General features: G+C 41.2%; 2 protein-coding genes across 6 annotated transcripts in view; one reads left to right on the plus strand and one right to left on the minus strand.

Annotated features, from left to right (window-relative positions):
* Positions 1–23,719, minus strand: part of Ndufaf6 (NADH:ubiquinone oxidoreductase complex assembly factor 6) — a 129,439-nt gene that overhangs the window by 99,188 nt on the left and 6,532 nt on the right. The window lies entirely within an intron of this gene.
* Positions 252–18,705, plus strand: Tp53inp1 (tumor protein p53 inducible nuclear protein 1). Of its 3 annotated transcripts, XM_060385991.1 has the most exons (5): positions 413–636; positions 8,453–8,711; positions 9,357–9,711; positions 12,328–12,365; positions 14,102–14,241. In XM_060385991.1, exons 2-4 carry the CDS (start codon positions 8,600–8,602, stop codon positions 12,347–12,349), a joined length of 489 nt encoding a protein of 162 aa, XP_060241974.1. In that variant the 5' UTR covers positions 413–636; positions 8,453–8,599; the 3' UTR covers positions 12,350–12,365; positions 14,102–14,241. The 3 variants fall into 3 exon arrangements, with proteins under 3 accessions (XP_021513292.1, XP_060241974.1, XP_021513293.1); XM_021657617.2 differs by lacking the exons at positions 413–636; positions 12,328–12,365 and adding an exon at positions 252–380 and having other exon boundaries at positions 14,102–18,705; XM_021657618.2 differs by lacking the exon at positions 12,328–12,365 and having other exon boundaries at positions 414–636; positions 14,102–18,705.

A 23,719-nucleotide genomic window follows, 5' to 3' on the forward strand; every position in this document is an offset into this window, starting at 1 on the left:
TCCTTCCCTCGCGCCCGCCGGCCCCCACCCGGCCAGCCCCGGGCCCGCGCTCTCCCCTCCTCCCGCTCGCCCCGGGAGCGCTCGGGCTCCGCTTTGTTGCCCGGGCTTGTTTCTGCCCGGGGCGCGCCGCGGGCCGGGCGCCAGGTCACGTGCGTTAGTGACAACCTCTCGCAGGGCGGCCCCGGGGGCCCGCGCGCAGCCGATTGGTCGGCCCGGGGCTGGCGCGGCTCGGGGCGGAGCCGGGAAGCCGATCAGCTGTTCCGAGAGCTGCACAACAACAAAAGGACCCGGACGGTCCGGCGGCCGCCAGGGCAGCGACCGCAGCGCAGGAGCCGGGGCCGCCGCAGCTACCTCAGCGTCCGCCGCTCCGCTCGGCTCACGTAAGTGCGGGCGGGGCGGGCGGGAGGGCGGCGGTTGGGTGGCCGCCTGCCCTGCCGGGCCCTCGCCCACCGTGAGGAGCGCGGCGACGCCGAGGACCCGCGGGTGACGGGAAACCCGCTCCGTTACCCCAGACCCGCCCCGGCCCCCCCTGACCCCAGCACTTCCGAACCTGCACCTGTGGAGAGAGCACTTCCCGTCACCGTCGGGACCGATCGGTTTGATCACTGGCACTCGGGGTGTGCCAGAGACTCTGCGGTGGGTTCCAGACACTTCACCTCAGCCCGGCGCGACCGCCCTGTGAGGCCCCAAATTTGCTCATTTAAACGCAGGAAACTTGTAGATACAGAGAGATTAAGGAATTTAAAGGCCACCCGGCTAATTAAAAGGAAGCAGTGTGTACTGTTTGCAGAGGGATTTCACGTGCAGTTCCTTCTATTGGTTCCGTGTAGAAGTTTAGAGTCGATTAAGGGGGAGCCTCTTTCCACCTGTAACCCCTAAAGATTGCGCGTTCCTGGCTGAAAGAGCCCTTTCAGAATCCTGAGTAGTTTTGCGAGAGGAGTGCGACTCTTTAGTCTTTGGACCAACATTACAAATGCCTCAAGATCTTGAAATCACATGCTTGGTGATTGTAATACTTTCATTGGCAGGTGAAAACACCAGGCGGCTTTTTCAGCCTCAGCCACTAAAATTCAAAACTGCAATTTTTAAAGGCCTTCCTGGAAACCATAGCCTACTAATTTTTTTGACCAATGTCTCTCTTGTTTTCTCATCTTTGTCTTGTTCTTTTCTGCTCCCTGGTGTATTTCTCTTGGGAATGGCTCTGCTTTCAAAAGTCAGGGCTAAACAAGCAATGAGTTACCAACCTAACTGCTCTCTGTTCACTCTCTCCAGACTTCAGAACAAGAGGTGGCGAGTCCACAGGGGAATAATCTTGTAAATTAGCTAAATAGAGTAGAGGTGGAACGAGCCAAGACAACTTTCTTGCTTTGTTTCTTTTCTTTTTCTTTCTTTCCTTTCTTTTCCTTCCTTCCTTTCCTTTTCTCAGTTCAAAATTTATTTTTTAATTTCTTGAATCAAAGCCAAGGCTTGATGGCTCCCGCCTGTAATTCCAGTACAGGGAAGGTGGACACATAAGGAGTTCAAAGACAGCCCTTGTTTCTGACCAAAAGAACAAACACTTGTATTAGCATCTTTGTTTTTCTGAACTAGGAGGTTCTCTCCTTCCATCATGTAGATTCTGGGGCTCAAACTCAAGTCATTAGGCTTGCAGCACACACTCTGACTTGTTGAGCTATCCTCTGGCCCCTGAGAAATATTTTAAGGTTGCTTTTCAATGACATGTTTAGCCAGCTGGTATTTCAAAACTGCTGAGGAGCCACAGCTACATTCATCAAAGTTGTGGGTGTTTTGTTGTTGTTTTTAATTTTAAAATGTTTTTGGAGCCGCCTGCTGGCAGCCAAAACCATTGAAAAGTGCTAGTCTGAAGTTTTTAGAGCCAGGACAGAAGGAGTTCATGTGCAGAGAAAAGCAAGGCACCAGGCTGGCAGGATTCCTGCCCTATTGCTCCTTCCAGATAGAGCTCTCTTGCTTTTGAGCAAGTTGTTTTCATTTCTGGGGCTCACTTTCCTCTTCACAGAAAACAGAAATATCTCAACTGCCTGTCACATACCATAAGCATTCTGCAAATTGTAATTCTAGTTATCTAGTTACTTAGTAAGTATATATGTGTGTGTGTGTGTGTGTCTATGTATGTGTGTGTATATATATATATATATATATATATATATATATATATATAAAACCTTTATAGAAAAAAAAATACCTAATTCCCACATGTGGTAGCAGAAGGCCCAGGTGTCCAAAGCCAGCAATTAGGTCCACACCACACCTTCTTTTTCTGGGTATGTATCTCAAAAATGAGAAATGTGTCAGGTGGTGATGGCACAAGCCTTTAGTCCCAGCACTCAGGAGGCAGAGGCAGAGGCAGGCAGCTCTCTAGGAGTTTGAGACCAGCTTGGTCTACAGAGTGAGGCATAGGACAGCAAAGGCTATCTTGTAACTCAAACAGGGTTTAAGAGAAACCCTGTCTCAAAAATCAAAAACAAACAAAAAAACAAAGGCACGCCAGCAATATCTTACAAACTTAAAAACTCCACTATAGGTTCTCGAAGCAGAATATTCTTAGCCACAAGTAAACTCAGAACAAAACATAGTTTTTACTCTTATTATGTGAAAAACAGGATAAAATGTTAGGTTTAAAAATGTGGCTTTAAAAAAAAATGCCTGTAAGAAAAAACAAACAAACAAACAAAAAAACTAAAGGAAAATGGGCCAGATGCTAACAATGATCGAACAAGATGGTGGAACAGAATCCACCCCCATTTTCTCAAATTCTATGATGTGGTCTTTTTCATTTTATTTAAAAAACAAAACAAAAACAAAAAACCCAAACAAACAAAGCCATATACTTTTTGTAATGGAGGGTGGTGGTATTTTAAAGCAAGCAATCAGTAATGGGTAAATCTGCCTGGATTAATACTTGAGCCTACATAGTTTGTTTTCCTTTTCTACGAAGACCCCTGCAAGTACCTCAGAGTAGCAGGCTGCCTCATTTAGCTTCTCTTGCCTCTTTGCTAAATTCCAAAACTATATTTGTCGGCCTGCTCTCTCGGGGATTCGTGTTTTCTCAGGAACTTCCCTTATAGTTTCACTATACCCTAGAGTTGTGACTATAAGTCAGTGACCATACAGGGAAACTCTGAAGCCCTGCTTTTGCTATTTGTCTTCACACAGAACCTGTTCCTCTCTGGACCTACCATCTCTTGGTAGGTGTCAAAAGGAATAGTGATTTATGAAGGGACATTTTCTGGGTCATCTGTGCGAGTTAAAGTTTAGGAAGATTTCAAAAAGGTGTTTTATTTTTATCACACACACATGCACATAAGTACTTGCAGAGGCCAGAAGAGGGCATGGGATCCTCTGGAGCTGGAGTTAGAGGCATTGTGAGCCATCAGTGGGTGACTGGACTCAAACTCTACTCCTTACTCCTTTGGTAGGGCAGCCAACACTCTGCCTACCTATCTCTTCGGTCCCTAGGATATTTTTCTTTTTTAAACAACAGCACTGTCCTATGTGGATGATAAACTTTTCTCATACCTTTGTTAACTATCAAAAACATCATTATACTAACATGTAATTGATGTAAAATAATTAATGATATACTTAATGTTTTCAGTACCAAATCTTTCCAATATATCCCAGTATATACCCTATGCAAGTGGCATAATCGGATGTAAAGTCCTCACTGGAAATACGTAAACCATATTTAGGTTTTTTTTTTTTTTTTTTTTTACTTTTAGAATGGTTTGTGGAGTATGCAAGGGAGCAGTTGGCAAGGCAAAAGCTAGAATATTCCCTACCTGGCTCTGTGTTTGGTTGATAAAAGTTTATAGTTGAAAAAGGGAGGCTCACATTCCGATGTAAGTGAAAGTTTCCTGAAGTCTGCCTCAAATATCACTTTATTTAAGTGGGTTAAATTTAAAATTCAGGGGCAGGTATAATACGTATACCTTTAATCTCAGGACTGGGGAGGTGGAGATAGTTGGGTCTTCTGTGAGTTTGAGGCCAGTCTAGTCTGCATCCAAAGTTCCAGGCTAGCCAGGGCTACAGAGTAAGACCTACTCTTTGTTTTTTGTTTTTTTTGTTTTGTTTTTTTCGTTTTGTTTTTTTCAAGACAGTGTTTCACTGTATAGAGTTGGCTGTCTTGGACTCACTTCGTAGACTAGGCTGCCAGGCTGGCCTTGAACTCTCGGGATCTACCTGCTTCTGCCTCCCAGAGTGCTGTGATTACAAGTGTGCACCACTGCCTGGTGTAAACCCCACTTATTATTATTATTCCATTTTTATTTATTTATTATGTATACACTGTTCTGCCTGCATGTCAGAAGAGGGCACCAGAGATCATTATAGATGGTTGTGAGCCACCGTGTGGTTGCCGGGAATTGAACTCAGGACCTCTGGAAGAGCAACCAGTGCTCTTAACATCTGAGCCATCTCTCCAGCCCACAACCCTACTCTTTATAATAAAAATAAATAAATAAACTGAGGGACTGGCAAGACAGTTCAGTAAGTGTACACATACACACACTTAAAAATTAAAAACAAAAGACAAGCAAACAAAATGGGTGAGGTGGTGTATGCCATCCCAGTGCTAGGGAGGCAGAGGCAGGTGGATCTAAGTTCGAGGCCAGCCTGGTCTACAAAATAAGTCCAGGACAGCCAAGACTACAGAGAAACCCTGTCCTGAAAAAACAGTAACAATAAAAATCTTAGCCAGGGAGTGATGGTATACACCTTTAAACCTAGCATTTGGGGAGGCAGAGATAGGTAGATCTCTTGAGTTCTAGGTCAGCCTGGTCTATAGAGTAAGCTAGTTCCAGGACAGTCAGGGCAACAAAGAGAAACCTTGTCTCAAAAGCAAAATAAACAAACAAATAAATAATAAATAAAAATTAAAGTTTTTTTTAACCCAACAGAACAATTTTAAAAGTTAGAAACCCTGTCTCAACCTCCTCCCGCCCCCTAAAAAAGTTAAAATTTAGTGTCTTGGTCACAGTAGTAAAAATACATGGGGTAGAGACAGGAGGAGTGGCACAAGCCTGAAATCCCAGCACTTGGGAGAGGCAGAGGCAAGTGGATCTCTGTGAGTTCAAAGCCAGCCTGGTCTACAAAACGAGTACAGGACAGCCAAGGCTACACAGAAAAATAAAAATATATACATACACACATATATATTTTCTGTGTGATCATGCATACACGTGCGCGCACACACACACACAGCTTCCCCTGCTAGTTCCTAGGCAAAATTTCCCTCTCCTCTTTCCAGGACTCAATTCTGAGCCCAAGGCCCCCAGATATGTCATGTAAATACCAACAGTGACTGTGAGTTGAAAATGAGTTCTTTCCTTCCCACTGCTGGTCCTTGCAGAAACATGACTCCTGGAAATGGCCTCCTGACTTCAAGAAATGAAGAGTATGACTTGCTGTGTCTCATGGCTATCTTAAGGAGCAGCCTGTCTGTGGCAGAGTCCAGATATTACAGGCATAGCCACCATCCCTGGGTTTGACTGTAGCCAAAGGGGCAGTTTGCAGCTGCTGTATTAAACCCTTGACCCAGCCACCTTTCATGGCTTGTAGTCAGCTGATAAGGCCTGAGTCCCAGTACTTTATCCCAGGCAGGATCACAGGTAAAGGACAAGGCTCTCACTCAGGATGACTTTAGAATTCCCCTGTGACATTCTCTCCACTCCACAGCAGCTCTAGTTAATTAGGGCACACAGCAAGACCCTTAGAATCAGGACAATGATGGTGGCTCTCTTAGCTCATTCAGCACAGTTGTACTGGGGCTGATATCTGCCCTCATAACCTAAGATAAATTGGGAAAGTTTGAAAATGTATCTTCACTTCCCATTTCTTACATGTTCCAAAGCCTTGATGTACACACAACCTCATAATGACTCATCCTTTGGGTCAGGTAGACTGCACAGTCCACTTTTTCTATCATTTCTCTTGAATTCTATTAGGCTGCAGCCCTCATCATCTGACCATACTATTTCCCAGGTTTCAGGAAAACTGGTTATGCAAGTGATATTTCCTATTTACCCAATTTTAGTAATGAATGGCTAAGGATGATACATTACAACCCCAGAGTGTCTAAATGTCATTTGTGTTACCCTTGTATATAAATAAGTTGTGGCAGTCTATTCTATACACTGAGAATGGCACCAGGTATTTTAGCAGCGCAGCTCAACTATTCTCTTAAAAGTTTTGAAAGTGAGCTGGGCATTGTATCTCATGTATGTAATCTTACCTGATGCAGAAAGATCACCGAGTTCCAAATCAACCAGGGCTACAAAGTGAGACCCTGTCCAAAAAAGGGGGCGGGGGACAAGAGCCTATTTGCCATTCCTCTTGTTTTGCTAGCTCCCAAATTTACACTCCTGACTGAAACCAACTCCCAAACTTGTATTCTTCCGCTTAACATCTCTAGCTGCACCATGTGCTAAGTCAGCACAGCAGTAGCATCCATCCTGTATTTGTGTGGTTTCCCTGTTCTCTAAATGGTCCTAGTGGCTGGACTTAATGCAGAAAGCTGGTTCTTCCTTTTTTTTTTTTTTTTTTTTTTTGAGACAAGGTTTCTGTGTAGCCTTGGCTGTCCTGGAACTCACTCTGTAGACCAGGGTGGCTGAACTCCTGAGAGATCTGCCTTCCTCTGGCACAGAGTGCTGGGATCAAGGGTGTGTGCCACCAATAGGTTTATTTTTTAAAAAGCAGAACTTCACTATGTACCCCAAGCTGGCCAAGAAATCTTGATCTAGTTGTCCTATTCTGTCAAGTGCTGAGGTTACAGATACATAGCTCCATGCCTGGGTTTCTCTCCTTAATTTCTTCTCTATAAGGTCCTGCAGGAACCGGTCCTGCTTGGCCCCCAGCTTGTTCTTGTAGCCTGCTGAGCAACCTGGACACTGCCATGCTCTCTTATGCAGGCTTTCATAGTGTTCTGCCTGCCCCTTCTCCACTTCAGATCTTTTCACTTATCCAAGGTCACTTACTGGAAAGCTGCACCAAGGACGCCCGAGGACCTTCTAGCATTCTTTCTGCTACATTCGTAATTGTATTCTTTCACGTCCTGTGTGGTTCTTGTCCATTGCTAGCTCTCCTGTGCTCAGCACTATGCCTTATACATAGTAGATACTAAGTATTTGTAGAATAACAGTTGACCTGTCCAGAGAACTTTGTGTCTGACCCTTGCTAAACATACTGCCTGCATAATCTCACTTAACAAAAGAGTTGTTGGCCTAGAATGAGAGGCAATTAAGAACAGTAGGTAGAAGCCAGGTGTGGTGGTGAACACCTGTAGTCCTAGCACTCTGAGAGGCAGAGGCAGGTGGACCTCTGAGTTTGAGGCCAGCCTAGTCTATAAAGTGAATCCAGGACAGCCAAGGCTATACAGAGAAACCCTGTTTCATAAAAAAAAAAAAAAAAAAAACAAAAACAAAAAACACAGCAGGTAGATTTAGGCTATTTGTATAGTCAAGAGTCCATAGAACTTGTTGGTAGTTTGGATAAGAGACTGAGTAGCATCAGAATTGGTAGGAGGCTGCAAAAAGAGATAATTTTTAGGAAACAATTAAAAATTCTTTGTGTGTTCAATTTTTTTATACTATGAGGTAGCCAGGTAGAACTAGTCTGTACCTCTGTGCTTAGCTAAAACAAGCTGGATTTCCTCATTTAGAACTCACCAGAACTACCTGAGGTAGGAGCCATTATCAACTGAAGTTGTGTAGCTTCCTAAAATCTTTTTTTTTTTAAACATGGGTCATATATGTATGGAGGTCTGAGGATAACTTGTATAAGTTGGTTCTTTCCTTCTACTGTATTGGTTCTAGGGATCAAACTTAGGTCATTATGCTTTGAAGTGTCTTTACCCAATGAGCTATCTCACTGGCTCTTTTTTTTTTTTTTTTTAATTATGTATAAGGGCTTGCAAGTATGTATATGTACTGTATATATGCCTGGTGCCCTCTGAGGTCAGAAGAGAGTGTCAGATCCCTTGGAACTGTAGTCAACAGATGATTGTGAGCCAACATGTAGATGCTGGGAACTGATCTGGTCACCTGCAAGAGCAATACATGATCTTAACCATATTATCTTTATAGCCCCATCTTCCTATGTTTTAAACTGAGAAAGGGGAAAGCCAGGATTTGAGTGCCAGGTACACACTGACTCCTGAACTACTCCAGAGAATAATTTTGCCAGCCCCAGTTGAGTTGCTATAGTGTAAATTTCCTCATGCCAATAATAGGACTTGTTTCAAAAGCCAGACTATGCTGTTCTTACATATTTCAAATTAAAGTCATACATGATGAACACAAAACAAGAGGACAATGGGGTAGGTAGGATGAGGGCTTGACATCATGGTGGAAGCAAGGGAGATTGGAAGTAAAGGCCGGTCTTATCTCAAAAACCTCACAACAAATAAAAATAAGTAACCACCTCTGTTTTCTTTTAGGGATGATGAATCTTGTCGCTCTTCACCGAAGCTGAAGAAACACTGTGCACTTTAATCTTCTGTCTGTGCCATCAGGCCAACTGAAGACCGGGTTTCAGAATCTCAGCTATCAAGATAACCAGCCAAAGTCTCAATCTTGCCTTAACAATGTTTCAGAGACTGAATAAAATGTTTGTAGGTGAGGTTACTACTTCTTCCAACCCAGAACCAGAATTTAGTGAGAAAGAAGATGATGAATGGATTCTCGTTGACTTCATAGGTAAGGCATACCTAACAACTAATCATTAAAACACAAGTGACATCCAGCAAAGTTGAGGATAACCTTAAACTCTTGATCCTCCTGCCTTCATTTCCCAAGACTATGATTATAGTGGGAACTCCTGGGGTAAGGGGGATAGCTCAGTCAATAAAGTGCATCTATACACTCACACCCCCCCATATACCCTCAAACATGAATGTATACATATATACATAGAAAATATGAACTCCTAAGTATAACTTTTAAGGCTTAAAAGTAAGTGAGGATATATTTAAAAAAACATTCAGGAACATTTTGTGCCAGACAATCCAGTCAGTAAAATGAATTGATGTCAGATTATCCAGTTTTGCAAAACCTGGTCCAAACAGTAGTGCTTTAACAGAAAACCCTTGTATGAGCAGCAGGAATCCACAGGGCTCATAATATGTTTATTTGCTAGAATAGAAAGTCCTATAGCCATTCTTCAATGCCAGTGTGACTGCACACAGACAGAGGTTGGAAATAAGAGTTATAAGCAAATATAAATGCCTTTGTGAACATCCGTTAATATATCACCGTCCTTCTTTTTTCTGTTTTATGAACTTGATGGGTGACTACCACACTTGATTGCTCGTCCTCCCATGTGCAATGTGGATCACAATCTAGATACTTGCACTGGTTTCTCAGCAGAGGAAGAAGAGGAAGATGACATCAGCGAAGAGTCCCCAGCAGAACACACTTCAGTCTTCTCCTGTTTACCTGCATCTCTGGAGTGCTTGGCTGACACCAGTGATTCCTGCTTCCTCCAGTTTGAGTCCTGTCCAATGGAGGAGAGTTGGTTCATCACCCCTCCCCCCTGTTTTACAGCAGGTGGATTAACCACTATCAAGGTGGAAACAAGTCCTATGGAAAACCTTCTCATTGAACATCCCAGCATGTCTGTCTATGCTGTGCACAACTCCTGTCCTGGTCTCAGTGAGGCCAGCTGTGGGAATGATGAATATAACTCAAGTGGTCCCAGGTATGTTGCAAGCACTTCACTCTCTGCACAAGCAATCTGCTAAACAAAAATTTTATTTCTACACAGTACAAAGTTAAGGCTTTAGAAGATACAAGAGTAATTGTGTAGAGATTTACTTAAATAACTTGGTTAGGGCTGTAACTGGAGCATGTAGGTCAGGATGGAGTTTTACAAGGTATTAATTGGCTCAGTTGCAGAATAGAGAGCCATCTCACTTATAAACTTATGCTACTGAACGGAAACTTAAAACAGAGTATTTCTGATAAGTATATTAGAATATATTTCTGGTATACCTTATACACTAGATTATTTAAGTTTATCAAATTCCCCTATGTCTCAAAAAATAATTTTTCCTACATATTCTTAGCTAAATCACCTTAAATGGTGCTTAATCTTGAAAATCCAACTATGTTCCAAGGGCTGTCCTCAGATTTCACACTGAAGTGATGTTCTCTTATGTGGCAGTCCAAAATGGCAGACAGGTGAAGGCCCAGTAAGCTCAGGGAAGGGAAGTCGGTGAAGATTAGTGTGTTCCAAATTAACTCTTCCAAATATTCTGCGGCCTTCATCAACAGAACATTCTCAGGAATACATCTGAGACGATTCTCACATACAAAAACCATGTCTTCTCCATCTCTGCGTAGAGTCTGGCTAATCCATCATGCATGTTAGAGGAACATGCCTGGTAACATTCTGAATGTTGCCACTGACTTATTCTATCCTGTAGGTAGAGTGTTTGGGTGACTGGATCCTTTGTAGGACTGCACTGTCATCCAAAGGGCTCCTTTTGGATGGTTCAGACTGTGACTCCATTGGACCACTGTATACAGCTGTTTCCCTCTACGGAGCATAAACAAAACCCAGGCAATGCTAACCTTTCTAGAGTCGCTACCCTCTTAAGTCTCAATATTACAGATGCACTTTTAGCAAGGCTAAATACATTTCCTCTTTCTCACACCAAAAATCATGTTTTTATATAGTCATATAAGGCCAGGCCTAAACCGGGACTTTTTAAGTGGAGTTTATTGAAAGCCATAATTTTGCCAAGTTAGGTGTTCTTGGCATCCCAACGAAAATTTAAAATATAACTCCTTTGGAGGTGCTGATTTAATTGCTTTATAGTTGCCTTAAGCATATTTCAAGTTTTTTTGTTTTGAGACAGGGTTTTTCTGTGTAACAGCCCTAGCTATCCTGGACTCACTTTGTAGGCCAGGCTGGCCTTGAACTCACAGAGATTTACCAGCCTCTGCCTCCCGAGTACTGGGATCTAAAGGCATGCACCACTTCTTCAGTTTTTAAAAGTTCTTTCCTACTGATTCTGATTGCACCTCTGAAGAATCCTATGCAAGAATTTAACATGATTAGGGGCCAGAAAGATGGCTCAGTTGTTAAGAGCAGTGGCTGCTTTTTCAGATGACCCAAGTTCAATTCCCAGCATCCATATGGCAGAGAATGATGCCATCTTTTGGCCTCTGTGGGTACTGTAGGTATGTGGTACACAGATTTACATGCAGGCAAAACATTCATACACACGATACAGAAATAAGTAAAATCTTAAAAAAAATGGTCATGTTAAATTTACTTACTGGCATTTGATACTTTTCAGTACTACAGAACATTTGTATGTATGTGTATAATTGGCAGCTTTGCTTTAATGTTTTATAACAGACATGTATTGCCAAACATTTAAATATGCAGAAATCTTAAATTTTGAAGTGACATCCCTCGCAATCCACAGATGAATACTATTAACACCCCAGGCATGTCCCAAGTTGTTTCTACTGTACGGGCTCATACCAGTACCCATTAACCCATACTCTGAACCCATTTGGGGGCATGCTTTTTAAACTATTTTATTAGACACGATATCCATCATCGTGTTCCAGCAAATTTTCACTTTATCTGCTTCCCAAGTCATACTCTACTCTTCCTCATAAGAGCATAGCCTTAGAGTGTTTCATCAGCTTTATCCAAACCAGTGTCTGTGCACTGTATCAAGGGCTTAAGTGTTTGCAACTTAATGCCCCAAGTTGGTTTTGCATTCCTATGTATTAACATGTAGGACCAACAAACATAATTTTTCATAATTGAATTATCAAAGGCAAGGCATGGTGGTACATGCTTGTAATCCCAGCATTTAGGAGGGTGAGGCAGGGGGATCACAAGCATAAGGACAGCTTGGCATGCATAGTGAGCTACTGTCTCAAAGGGGATTTGTGTTTATGTGTATTTTTAAATCAAGGTAGATCTGTGTGTTACCAAAATGGCAAGACTATTTATATAATAAACAATCTGTGCTTTCTGAACAAGTAATAAACTATGTCTTTCAAATATGCTACTTCCATTCTGTCTGTCCTAGGGGATATTTGTATAAGCCATAATAGCATGAAGCTAAGTACTTATAATGGCTCTGAGTGTATGTTTTATTGCATCACAGCCTTTATAAATATTGTTTGTGAAGGTTTATGAGCAACCATCATTTTAAGTAATATGTATCTTCTATTGCCCATAATAAATCAGTCTTAATAAAGAAAAATGACCATGTCCTAGTAGTAAAATTTAAATGGCATTTTAAATCTTACTATGATTTAATAGTTCACCATTTAACATTTGTAGGGCCAGGAAAAGCTGCTTATAAGACTCACGGGCACAGAGTAAGTATGTTCCCTTTGAGACTGTATGATCTATGTTATCAGGCTGAGCAGGGAGACTAGGAGTGCAAATGCCCGCCTTCTAAAACGTATTGAGTTTATATTAACTGTTTTCTATTTGTTTGCTTCTTTCTTTCTTCTCTTGTTTTCCTACTGATCAAGCCCAGGGCCTGCCTGTACATAGTAGACAAGCACTCTACCACTGAGCTGCATCCCAACCCTCGTTTATTTCTTAATGGAATCTGTTTCAGTTCTACTGTGCATGTGTGTACATGCATATAAACATAGTTTCCTCAGATCAGTTTAGACAAAATAGGTAACAGCCCTTCCTGAATAAAATAACTGGTAAAAATCTTAAAACTCAGACTGGGATATTGCTCAGTTTATGGAGTGCTTGCCTGGTGCAAAAGAAAACCTAGATTTGGTTCCAGTGAATAAACTGGATGTGGTGGTGCACAAGTGGTGGTACCCAGTTCTTGAGGGGGAGAGGTGGTAGGATCAGAAGTTCAAGGGAGCTTGAAGCCAGTCGGAGCTGTCGTCATCATCCTCATTATCACAGTTATGCTGGGAATGTAGCTCACTGGCTAACTGTGCAAGAGGCCTGAGATGGATACACAGCACTGCAGAAAACTAACTCTGTTATGTGTTAATATAGTTTAGACTAATTTGACTTGTTAGGCTTTTAGTATAGAAAACACAACAGTCTTACTATATTCAACCATGTTCTAAGATAATGTGTAGCCTTTGCTGTCCTGGAACTAGCTTTGTAGACCACACTGGCCTCAAACTTACAGAGATCCACCTGCCTCTGCCTCTTGAATGCTAGAATTAAAGGTGTGCCACCACAACCTGGCTTAAGATACAGGTCTTGAAATACTGCCATACAAATGTCATTCCAAAATACGTCTTTCTGTGGTATAAGGAAAAACAAACAAAACAACCTGACGTGTGTAATTGATTTCTTACCTAGGAAATGTAAAGCTGGTGGAATATCCTATGTACATTTCTGTGCTATGCAGACTCACATGTTACTTAGGACATTTTATTTGTAGAAATCAGCTGTGAAGGTGCTGTTGGTATAAATGCTTTTTAGTCATCAAGTTTTAAATACTATAAGAATGAAATAGATAATATCTTCAAAACAGCCAAAAGCAGGGTGTGGTGGCTTACACCTATAATTCCAGCACTTGGGAAGCTGAGGCAGTACTATCAGTAATTCAAGGCCAGTGCTGCCTACTTGATAAACTGGAGGCCATCCTGAGCTACGTGAGATTCTGTCTCAGAAAACTAAACAGAACTGTAGATGTTCAGTAGACGTCAGTTCTCCTCATGGAGAACCATATTAAATTTACGCAGCATGAAGCACATTTTTTAATATACAGCCCATTTAGCCATCTCTGGACAATAACAGCCTAGGTTTCTATTAAAAGTTAACCTTTCAGCTAGGAGTTATGACACACATTTGTAATCCTAAAACTTGAGAGGCTAAAGCAGGAGGATGGTGGACTTGAGAGTAGCCTGGGCTCAATAGCATGACCCTAACTAAAAAAACAAAAGACAATGGTGTCTCACTTCTACCACTAAAAGCAAATGCAGTCACAAAACATAAATCTGTCCATCAGCCATGAGACACCTGCACTTAGGCAACCAGACAAATTGAATATAGAAAATCAAATTACTAAGTAACCTTTTTAGTAATGTAGTCTGTTGTTGATAAACTCCACTTTGATCTGTTGCAGAATAGAAGCCCAAAGTGAAATGGAAAAACACATTCACTGCTGTGTTGCAGCACTTGCTGCTCAGGCAACATTTTTGGAACAACCCAAGAGCTTCCGCCCTTCCCAGTGGATAAAAGGACACAGTGAAAGACAGTCTCTAAACAGAAATGGCCTTCGTCGCCAGAACCTTACCAGGGATTGCCACACTCGACAAATGAAGCACAGTGGCTGGGTGGTTCACCAGCCCTGTCCACGCCAGTACAATTACTGAGAAGGTTGAGTTCTGCTGGTTGGTTTCCTTGGGTTTGCGCATATGTTTGTGAATGTGTGTGCATACAATGAAAATGCTGTCTTCTTCCAGCCACCTGAAGACCAATCGCCTAGTGTATCAGTGTGTTTAGGCACTATCACAACCAGATTTTTGTGCTGTATACCACAAAATGCCTTGCTCCTGACAATTACTTTTTAAAAAACCTTTTCAGAATACTTTTGGAAACATATCAGTACAGTTACAGTGTTTGGGGTTGTCTTTAAGTGCAGTAAGGTATATATATGAGTTAGTCAGCATCTTTTCAATTTCATTTATTTTGTATTATTTAATCTTTTGTGTAAGCAAAAATTTATTCTCAGGGTCAGTCATATACTTTATTGACCAGTACTTGACAGTCTTTCTGTATACAATGAGTACATTTTTACACACTAACATGAGCATTAACAGGTGATTATTGCCATGGATATAATGGAATTAATGACTGAGCTTAACTTTTGAAAGAAAACTTGACATATTTCTGTATGTATGGTTCTTCCCCCCCAGATTAGTCATTGCAGTTCATTGTGGAATTCAGGTACATTAACTCTGGTGAACAATACATTAAGTAATTCTGATATGACTCCACGAAAGGTACAGGTACTTACTACAGCTGTCATGGACAAAAGCACTTGTCTACTATGCAAAGGGAAAAATTAAAGCTGTGAGAGGATGTCTGGAATCTGTAGGTAGCCCACAGAGCAGTCAGTATTTGGAGCAGTCAGTGTCTACAGTCTTAACTGCCAGCTTAGCTGGCAATGCACACGTGCTCACCCAGGCACAGTCAGTGACTTCATGTCTGCCCTAAGAAAGTGAGAGATAAGAGTGGTGACTCCTCAGATATGGATTTGTCCTCCCAAGTGAAAGAATTGGTGACATGGGACTTCTGGAAGCATCTGTTTATAAAATGAGGCTGATGGGTTAATTCCACAAGCTTTCATTTTTTAACTTCACAGTATCTTTAACCACTTTGGCCTGTTTGCTCCACAGCAGGGTAGTAGTAACACTTACCTCCCTCACAGAGTTGTGGGATCATATACTGATTGGAAGTGGGGCTGTCCAAACTGAACTTTGGGTGAACTTCCAGGGCCTTTCTATTGAACCTCGTGGTGGGAGACTATGGCACTTTTTTGCCATGATGATTCTTTAGGGTTGGTGCTAATGAGGCCAGGGTACAGGGTTCCACTCATGGGCCAGTTAACGTGATGCAGAGGAAAGTTCATTTTCTTACCTCGAACTAGCTACTTCTTTTGCAAACCAGTTTTGAGGGATTTTGATGAGCCATCCATACTTGCAACCAACTTTCTGGAAAATTAAAAACCATTTACAGCTTAAAGCACATTCTACTGAAAATAATACCATTGCCTGTGTAATCAAACAGCTCATTTTCCTATCCCCTCTGCAACCCTCGTTAAACACTTGTTCATGAAATAATATCAAGGAAAAAAGCAGCATATTGTTATGTGAAGTATTATCCCTGTAGCAGCTTGCTGCAGGGAACCCTGGGAGAGTTTCAGGGAGGAGCAGGGCTCTTGGATGAGGCTGAGCATTTAGAGCTGAGTCAGATGGTGAGGGGTGTTCTTACACTGGCTGTGATTAAGTGCCAGGGTGTCTCTTTAAAACAGGAATCTAGAGTTCTCTTTTTCCTTACGCCTTTTCCATATCGGCTTCCCCTTTTATTTATTTGTTTTCTAGTTAAGGGGCCAAGTCTGTAAAGTCTGTCAAACTGAGAAGTTATTTGTTACTTTGTGTGTTCATGGAGGTGTGCATGTTTTACATGTTTGTTATAGGGTCATATATTGGTAACTTGAAAATAGATCAGCTATGTGTCTTTTGGACCCAAGTTCTGAATACATGTAGCCTTCCTCCTGCTCCCTTACATCACATGTAAACTGTGTCTCATAAGCTGGAAGTTCAGCCATCAGAATTTATTTGGTTGGCATGAACTGGTTTGTATATTAAACTGCAGCGCTTTTTGTTTTTTTTTAAACAAAAGTTTGACCCAAATTTGTTCATCCCTTAAGTATATCTACATCTCTTTCAGTTACTGACTTTTCATTTGCCTTTGCCTACTGTTTTTGTCTGGTCCCTGAAAACCAGCAAACATTGTTACTAAGATTTTTTCTTTAGGGTTAAGATTACCACACCACCTACAGTAGGTGACACATGGTGAATTCTGTGTGAGAATCTAAAGTTTATGTCTAAAATTGGCACATGTAACAATTGAAAAAGGTTACACAACTCAATTAAGTTTTTGGTCATTAAGTGTTTTGTTAGGCAATTACTGTGTCTAATAATACAAAACAATTTTAACCTGTTTAATATTTTTTGAAACATTGCCAAAATGCATTTTATGAGTTGAATACTCTATCATAATTTTGTTATTGTAAACTACTAGTAGTTTACAGTGTACTTCAGAGCATTAAAAGTATAAGCAGTAAGAAGACCCCAAGAGTTGGGCAAGTAGCTTAGTGGTAGAGGACTTGCATTTGCAAGGTCCTGTGTTCCATCCCCAGCACTGTAAAAAAAACAAAAACAAAGAAGCAAAACTCTAGAATTTAGTAGCACCAACCATTTCTCAACTGATAGCCTAGAATGTTGCTTACAAAGTCTAGGATACATGGTGTGCATCAGCCATACATCTGGAGTATGTGTTTCCTGAGTTATATTCTGCACTGTATATAGATGCTCGTTCACCATATTTATCTTTTGTGGCAATTTGTATTTGTATGGTTGTGTAGGTGGGAAACTTTTTGCAGAGATACAAAAAGGTTGACTTTTTACTTCCCACTGCAGGAAGTTTAAAAAAAAAGCATTAACTTTCTGTACTTTTTTTTTTCTAATTTCCACGCAGATTGCTCTTGCTTTATTAATTCTTTGGTTCTAGCAATAAGAGTGAATTTGCTTAAAAGTTGCAAGGGCTCACGTGCCCGCCTGTTGTTTTTGCTTCTCAAATCTGTATGGGTTTGCAGCCTTCATTTTTGTTAAAATCTGAATTGATTTGCTGTTTTGCTCCGTCCTCACAGAGGCATACAGTCTTTGTATACTCTTTAAAAAGAACAAAAAGTAAGGGAGGTTATCTCCTTTATCTTCATTTTCTTTGAGTTTGAAACAAAAGTTATGAAGGACTACAACCAGAAGATAAGACATTTAAATAGACTAGTGGGAAAAGTGTCTACCTTTTTTTTTTTTCTTTTTCTGTTTTAGAAACACTTAAGAGACTGCTCCTTGTACTGGGAGATACTAGTATATATGCGCCTTGGAATTCTTCTTTTGTAAGGCCTGTAGAAACTATTAGTTTTAAAGAAGTCTTTAAAGTTAGGTGGTTTCATGCCACCAGCCTCTGATGTATTATAAATGGCGACCCTACCTACCTAATTCTAATGCTGAAACTTTTTACATGAGTGCTTGCCTATTCAACAAATCCACACACGACAGCGTTGTCTATTTTGTCGTAGTCCAGTTTCTCTTGAAATGTGACACAACTCAAGTGGCTTAGGTGCAGAGGCACCAGAAATTAGATGCAGAAAGGCATAGGTTGCAGAGGCACCAGGAAAAGTGTCTTTTCTTACTGGCAACAGTATCCTTGATGTGGAAGAGAAGTTACTATTCAGAGGAAGGCAGCTTAAATGGATGATGTTCTGTGTATCATAAGTTTCCTTGTGCTATTGAAAATGTTTCTAATTGTTAAACGCCCAGTTTGGCACTATACTTGCCTGACGTTTTACTATTGTTTTCTAGGTGGACTTGTAAAAACCAAACGAGGTTAGATGTGTGTATTTGGGGTCTCAGGTGTGTGCGTGGTTTTGTTTTCCTACAGAAGTTTTAAACTTTAGTCAATAATTGTGTGTGTTATTTTTAAGAAGTGGCTTTATTTTTCCTCTAGTAAAATTGTGAACACATTTGCCTTCTGGGGGCAGGGTATGAGCTATGGATACTGAAAAGTACTGTAGGTTATACTATGTGCCTTCATAATGTGTTTATGGCACAATTTTTTTCTCTCTCATCAACTTGAAACTTAAAAGGGACATTTTGGTTAGGTTATATATACTGTACATCAATCTATGCATAAACGGCAGCTTGTTTTCTTGAGCCACTAATTGTTTCTCTGTTTTTATAAATTTTTTTATACTGATTGGGTCAGAGATGGTCAGTTTTATACATAATGAACAGCACAGCATTTTGCCAAAAACACATAGCATTGCTTAAACATTGTGTATTAACACCAGTCCTTTGTAATGGGTTCAGTAGTGCATTTTGCACTGCCCTGAGTTACATTTTTTTAATCTGTCAGTAAATAAAATGTCCTTTAACTTAACATGTGTTGGATTCTTTTATTTTGGTCATTACTCTTGAAAGTAACACAACTTAACTAAAACACTTGCTGTCTAGTATTCCTTGGGCAAAAAGTTGTTTAATATGCGCTGTATATCCTTTCTTTAGAGGCATGGTGGTGAACACCTGTAAGCTCAATATTCAAGAACTGCTGAGTCAGGAGCACTGCTGCTTCAAGTACAAGGCAAGCTTGGGCTACAAAGCAAAACCCTATCTTCTTTTTAAAGCCTTTGTATATACATATACATCATACAAAGTTTTCCATCTAAAGTGAAACGTTACTTAAATAGAGAGGAATGTAAGGGCGATTTCCAGCTAGTACCTTTTCCTTTAACCAATCTATTCTTTGTTTTGAGGAGAAAGGTGAACGGGCGTTTAACTTACACATATGTCTGTGTGTCATCTGCATGCAGTACCCATGGAGGCCAGAAGATGATGATGGACCTCCTGGGACTAGAGTTACAGACAGTTGTAAGCTGCCATGTAATCAAACCAGGTCCTCTGGAAGATTAACCAGCGTTCTTAACCACTGAGCCATCTCTTCAGCCCCAAAGTTAATTTTCTAAGACAGTGAGATAGCTCATACTGGTTGTCTTAGAGTTTTATTGCTGTGAAGAGACATCATAACCAAGGCAACTCTTTTAAGGCGCTGGAGAGATGGCTCAGTGGTTAAGAGTACTGTCTGCTCTTCTAAAGGATCCAGGTTCAATTCCCAGTACCCACATGGCAGCTCACAACTGTCTGTAACGCCAATTCCAAGGGATTTGACACCTTCACACTAATACACATGAATAAAATTAAATTCTTTAAAAAAAGAAAAAAACATTTAATTGGGGCTGGCTTACAGTTTCAGAGGTTTAGGCCATTATCACCACGGTAGGAAGCATGGCAATGTCCAAACCTGAACGGTGCTGGAGAAGGACCTCCAAGTTCTACATCTTGATCTGCAGGCAGGAGACTGTCCACACTGAGCAGAGTGGACCTTGAGCATAGGAGACCTCAAAACCCACCCCCAAAGTGACACACTTCTAACAAGCCCACACCCACTCCAACAAGGCCACATCCTAATAGTGCCACTCCCCATGGGCCAAGCATTTAAACTCATGAGTCATGGGAGCCAAATACGTCCAAACCACCACACTGGTCTGTTATTTTTCAAATTAAGGTAGAGATAAACTTGTACTTGAAGGGCCAGTCCTTTAAAAGGGAAGAATTTACTTCTAATATGAAGAAAAACTTCAAATTTTCATTAGTTTTTTTTCTGTGTATGCATGTTATGTGTTTGTTAGGGAAGGGCAGAAGCCTGAACACCAAAAGTTAATGCTGGGTGTCTTCCTCAGTGGCTCTCTGCTTTATTTTGCTGAGGCAGGATCTCACATGAACTCAGAGCTCTCCAGCGATTCTTGACCCTGTCACAACTACCTAATATTTATGTGGGTGCTGGGGTTCTTAGCGCCAGTCTTCATGCTTGCAAATCAAGCACTTTACTGAGCCATCTTCATAGTTCTCAGTCTTGCTTTGTTGTTGAATAGTTTATCAAAAAGGACGTGTTCGAAAATTACCTCAATAAACTTTGGTCTAAAAGCTTTAAGTAAATGTAACATTTAACTAAATTAAAGTCTGTCACATTTAAATTATAAAAAAAAAAAAAAAGGAGAAACCCATTTTATCAGTTCAGCATTTACTACCTCCCAAAAATAAGACACTGGCGATAGGAGTAGACTACAGACTGTGGGAACAGAAAGATGTGTGTGTGTGAGCTGGAGTGGAGGTGAAGGCATGAGGAGGGAAAAAGGATGCTGGCGATTACTAGTCTTCTGGAGATACAAGCAGAGCACACTGGTTTAGAGTACCTCTGTCTGCCAGCCCTTTAAAGCCAAATTACAGAATGAAAATTACCCATCAAATTTTTGGCAACTATACTCAAGAGTTCATTGTCCTAACAATAGAGAAATAAAAATATTTTATTCAGTGATCTCATATTCTAAAACCAGCCCCTGGAAAAGTTTACATGGGGGAAATGATTAGGGGTTAAAGAGTTGACCAGGCCTTTTCTGAGCTAAACCAAGCCTCTGAAATCACAACAGACCCTGACCTGGTGGCACAGAGCCCCAGACCCCACCCTGCACCAGCATGTCTGGATACACTGAGGGGTCAAGGTAGCTCACAACCAAGCACAAATCCCAGGGGACTCAAACAGCATTCAAATGATCAGATAGTATTATCACTTGATGGCATCTTTTTCTGAGGAGCCTGGACTGTGTCACTGCAGGGAGCCACTGCAGGGTTATGTTGAATACCTTGTTAAACTATTTCTCAGTTTTCATGAGGCCAAAACTACATTTCTGAGTGTTTAAGAGTCAATATTTCATTGTGATTCATTCAATCATATTTCATTAATTCAGAAAAAAAAATCAGATGTTAATTAGAGCAAGTCTGAAATATTGAAATTAAGAAATAACTTTTTAAAGATTTATTTATGTATATGAGTGCTCTCATTTATGCACACCTGTATGACAGAAGAGGACATCAGATCACATTATAGATGGTTGTGAGCCACCATGTGGTTGCTGGGAATTGAACTCTGGAAGAACAAATAGTACTCTTAACCACTGAGCCATCTCTCCAGACCCAAGAAATCACTTTCAAACGGAAAATTGTTGTTGTTTTAGGGAGAGGGACAGTTGGATAGGGTCTCTATATATAATCCAGCCTAGCCTCAAACTTGTGGCCCTCTTCCTTCCTCTGTCTCCAAGTGCTGGAATTTAGAGGTATGCACCAAATCTAGCTCAGAAGAAAGCCTTACTGACCTGAAAATATTGGATAAATGTGCTAGAGAATGTCAGTTTGCAGCTTGAGAGTTATACAGAAATGCCTAAGGGACTACTTGCCTAAATTTTTGTTAACTTGCACTTAACAAACAAACCTAATAGAGTAGAGATGTTAACTCATTTGGCAGAGTGCTTGCCTAATATGCACAAAGCCTGGACACACTGAATAAAGTTGGATATGGAGGTACATGCCTATAATCCCAGGACTGGGGAGGTGTAGGTATGATCACCAATTCAAATTCTGATTCTTAGAACAATGTGGATTGCTCTTGTTCACCTTGTCATAGAATCAGAGTGATAAAACATTAATTCTTTTTCTCTTTTGGTTTTTTGAGACAGGGTTTCTTTCTGTAGCCCTAGCTGTCCTGGACTCACTTTGTAGACCAGGTTGGCCTTGAACTCAGCGATCCACTTGCCTCTGTCTCCCAGAGTGCTGGGATTACAGGCATGCACCACCACACTTAGCAGAACATTAATTTTTATGGCATAGCATGTATTACCAAACAAAGATGTTTCATGCTTTTAACTAAATTGACCTGTGAACTAGAGGTACAGCTTACTGGTGGGTCAGGGTGCTTTTCTACTATGCAGGAGGCCCTGAGTTTGGACTGCAGCACTGCCAAAAAAACAGCAAGAAGAATGACCCATTTCTTACAGATTTAATGTTTCTTTTTGTTGTTATTACAGTGTGAGTGTATATTTATGTAAAAGTGCTTGCCATGAAAGTTCAACAATCTGAATTCAATCTCTGGATCCCACAGTGAACAAGTGAACAGACTCCTATGACTGCCACAAGTGTGATGTGGCACAGGCCTTTAATCCCATCACTTCAGAGGCAGAGGCAGGTGGATCTCTGAGTTTAAGGCCAGCCTGGTCTACAAAGCGAGTTGTAGGACAGCCAGAGCTATACAGAGAAACCCTGTCTCAAGAGGGAAAAAAATAAATAAATCAATCAGTCCATAATTCTTTATTTGCAATACTCAAGTGTGAAAAGCCCTTAAAACTAAGATCCCCTCCCCCACTAGGTTTGGCAACAAACTTACTGCTCTCCCCCCAAAAATTCCATCTTAACTCACCTAAAACTCAGTTGTCACATTTTCTTTGTCTCTTCTATGTGTTGACATTCTATTGTTGTTTCTGTAACCATGAAAGTATTAAATAGAGTCAATGATAGGGGCTGGGAGGACTGAAGTGATGGCTCAACAATTAAGAGCACGGGCCAGTTTTCCAGAGAGCCCATCCATCCACAGCCACAGAGCAGCTCTGCCTGTAACTCCGATTCCAAAGGGTCTGACGCCCTCTCCTGGCCTCAGAGGGCGCTGCGTGTGTGTAGTGCACAGCGCAGGCAAAACACTACCATTAAAAAGAAAGAAAGAAAAACAAACAAGCGAAACCAAAAAGAGGGTCTAGAGAAATGGTTTGGTTGCTAAAGCACTTAGCATGTGAGCATGAGGAACCCCAGCACCTACAAAGGCATGCAAAGGTGGTGTGAACTGTGGATAGCAGGTCCTACTGGCTTACCTGGCCAGCCAATTTAGCCAAATTGGCAAGCGCTATGTTTAATGAAAGACTGTTTCAAATACTAAGGTGGAAAGCAAATGAGGAAGACATCTACCTCTGCACATGCACATCCCTACTATACGTACATACATACATACATATATATGTACATGTATGTGTGTGTGTGTGTATATATGCACTTTTTTTTAATTAAAGAAAATCACTCCTGTAATTCCAGCACTTAGGGAGGCAGAAGCAGGTGGATCTCTGTGAGTTTGAGGCTAGCCTGGTCTCCAAAGTGAGTCCAGGACAGCCAAGGCTACAGAAAAACCTTTAAAAAAAAATTTTTTTTTAAAAGAAATGTTGTATTTGGCTGTGGGAACATTACTTTAGGCTCTGCTGGGCTATCAAGAAACGTACGGCATGTATACATTCATGTATGCTCTTTCAGGCATCTTACAAACTCTTAATTCCAAAACTTATCCAGCTTCCAAACTTTCAGATTACACCTTGTAAACTTTTCCTCAGAGAGCAAGCAGCCAGGCCTGGTGGCCTGAGATTCCAGCTACTTTAGACGCTCCTGGAGGTGAGGTCCTAGTCTCTCTTACCTCTGCCACTATTCTAGTTCTTTCTTGGCTTCTTGGAGAGCAGCTCTAGTATTGTTGA

Source organism: Meriones unguiculatus, chromosome 6 (assembly GCF_030254825.1).
Source record: "Meriones unguiculatus strain TT.TT164.6M chromosome 6, Bangor_MerUng_6.1, whole genome shotgun sequence".
Lineage (NCBI taxonomy): Eukaryota > Metazoa > Chordata > Mammalia > Rodentia > Muridae > Meriones > Meriones unguiculatus.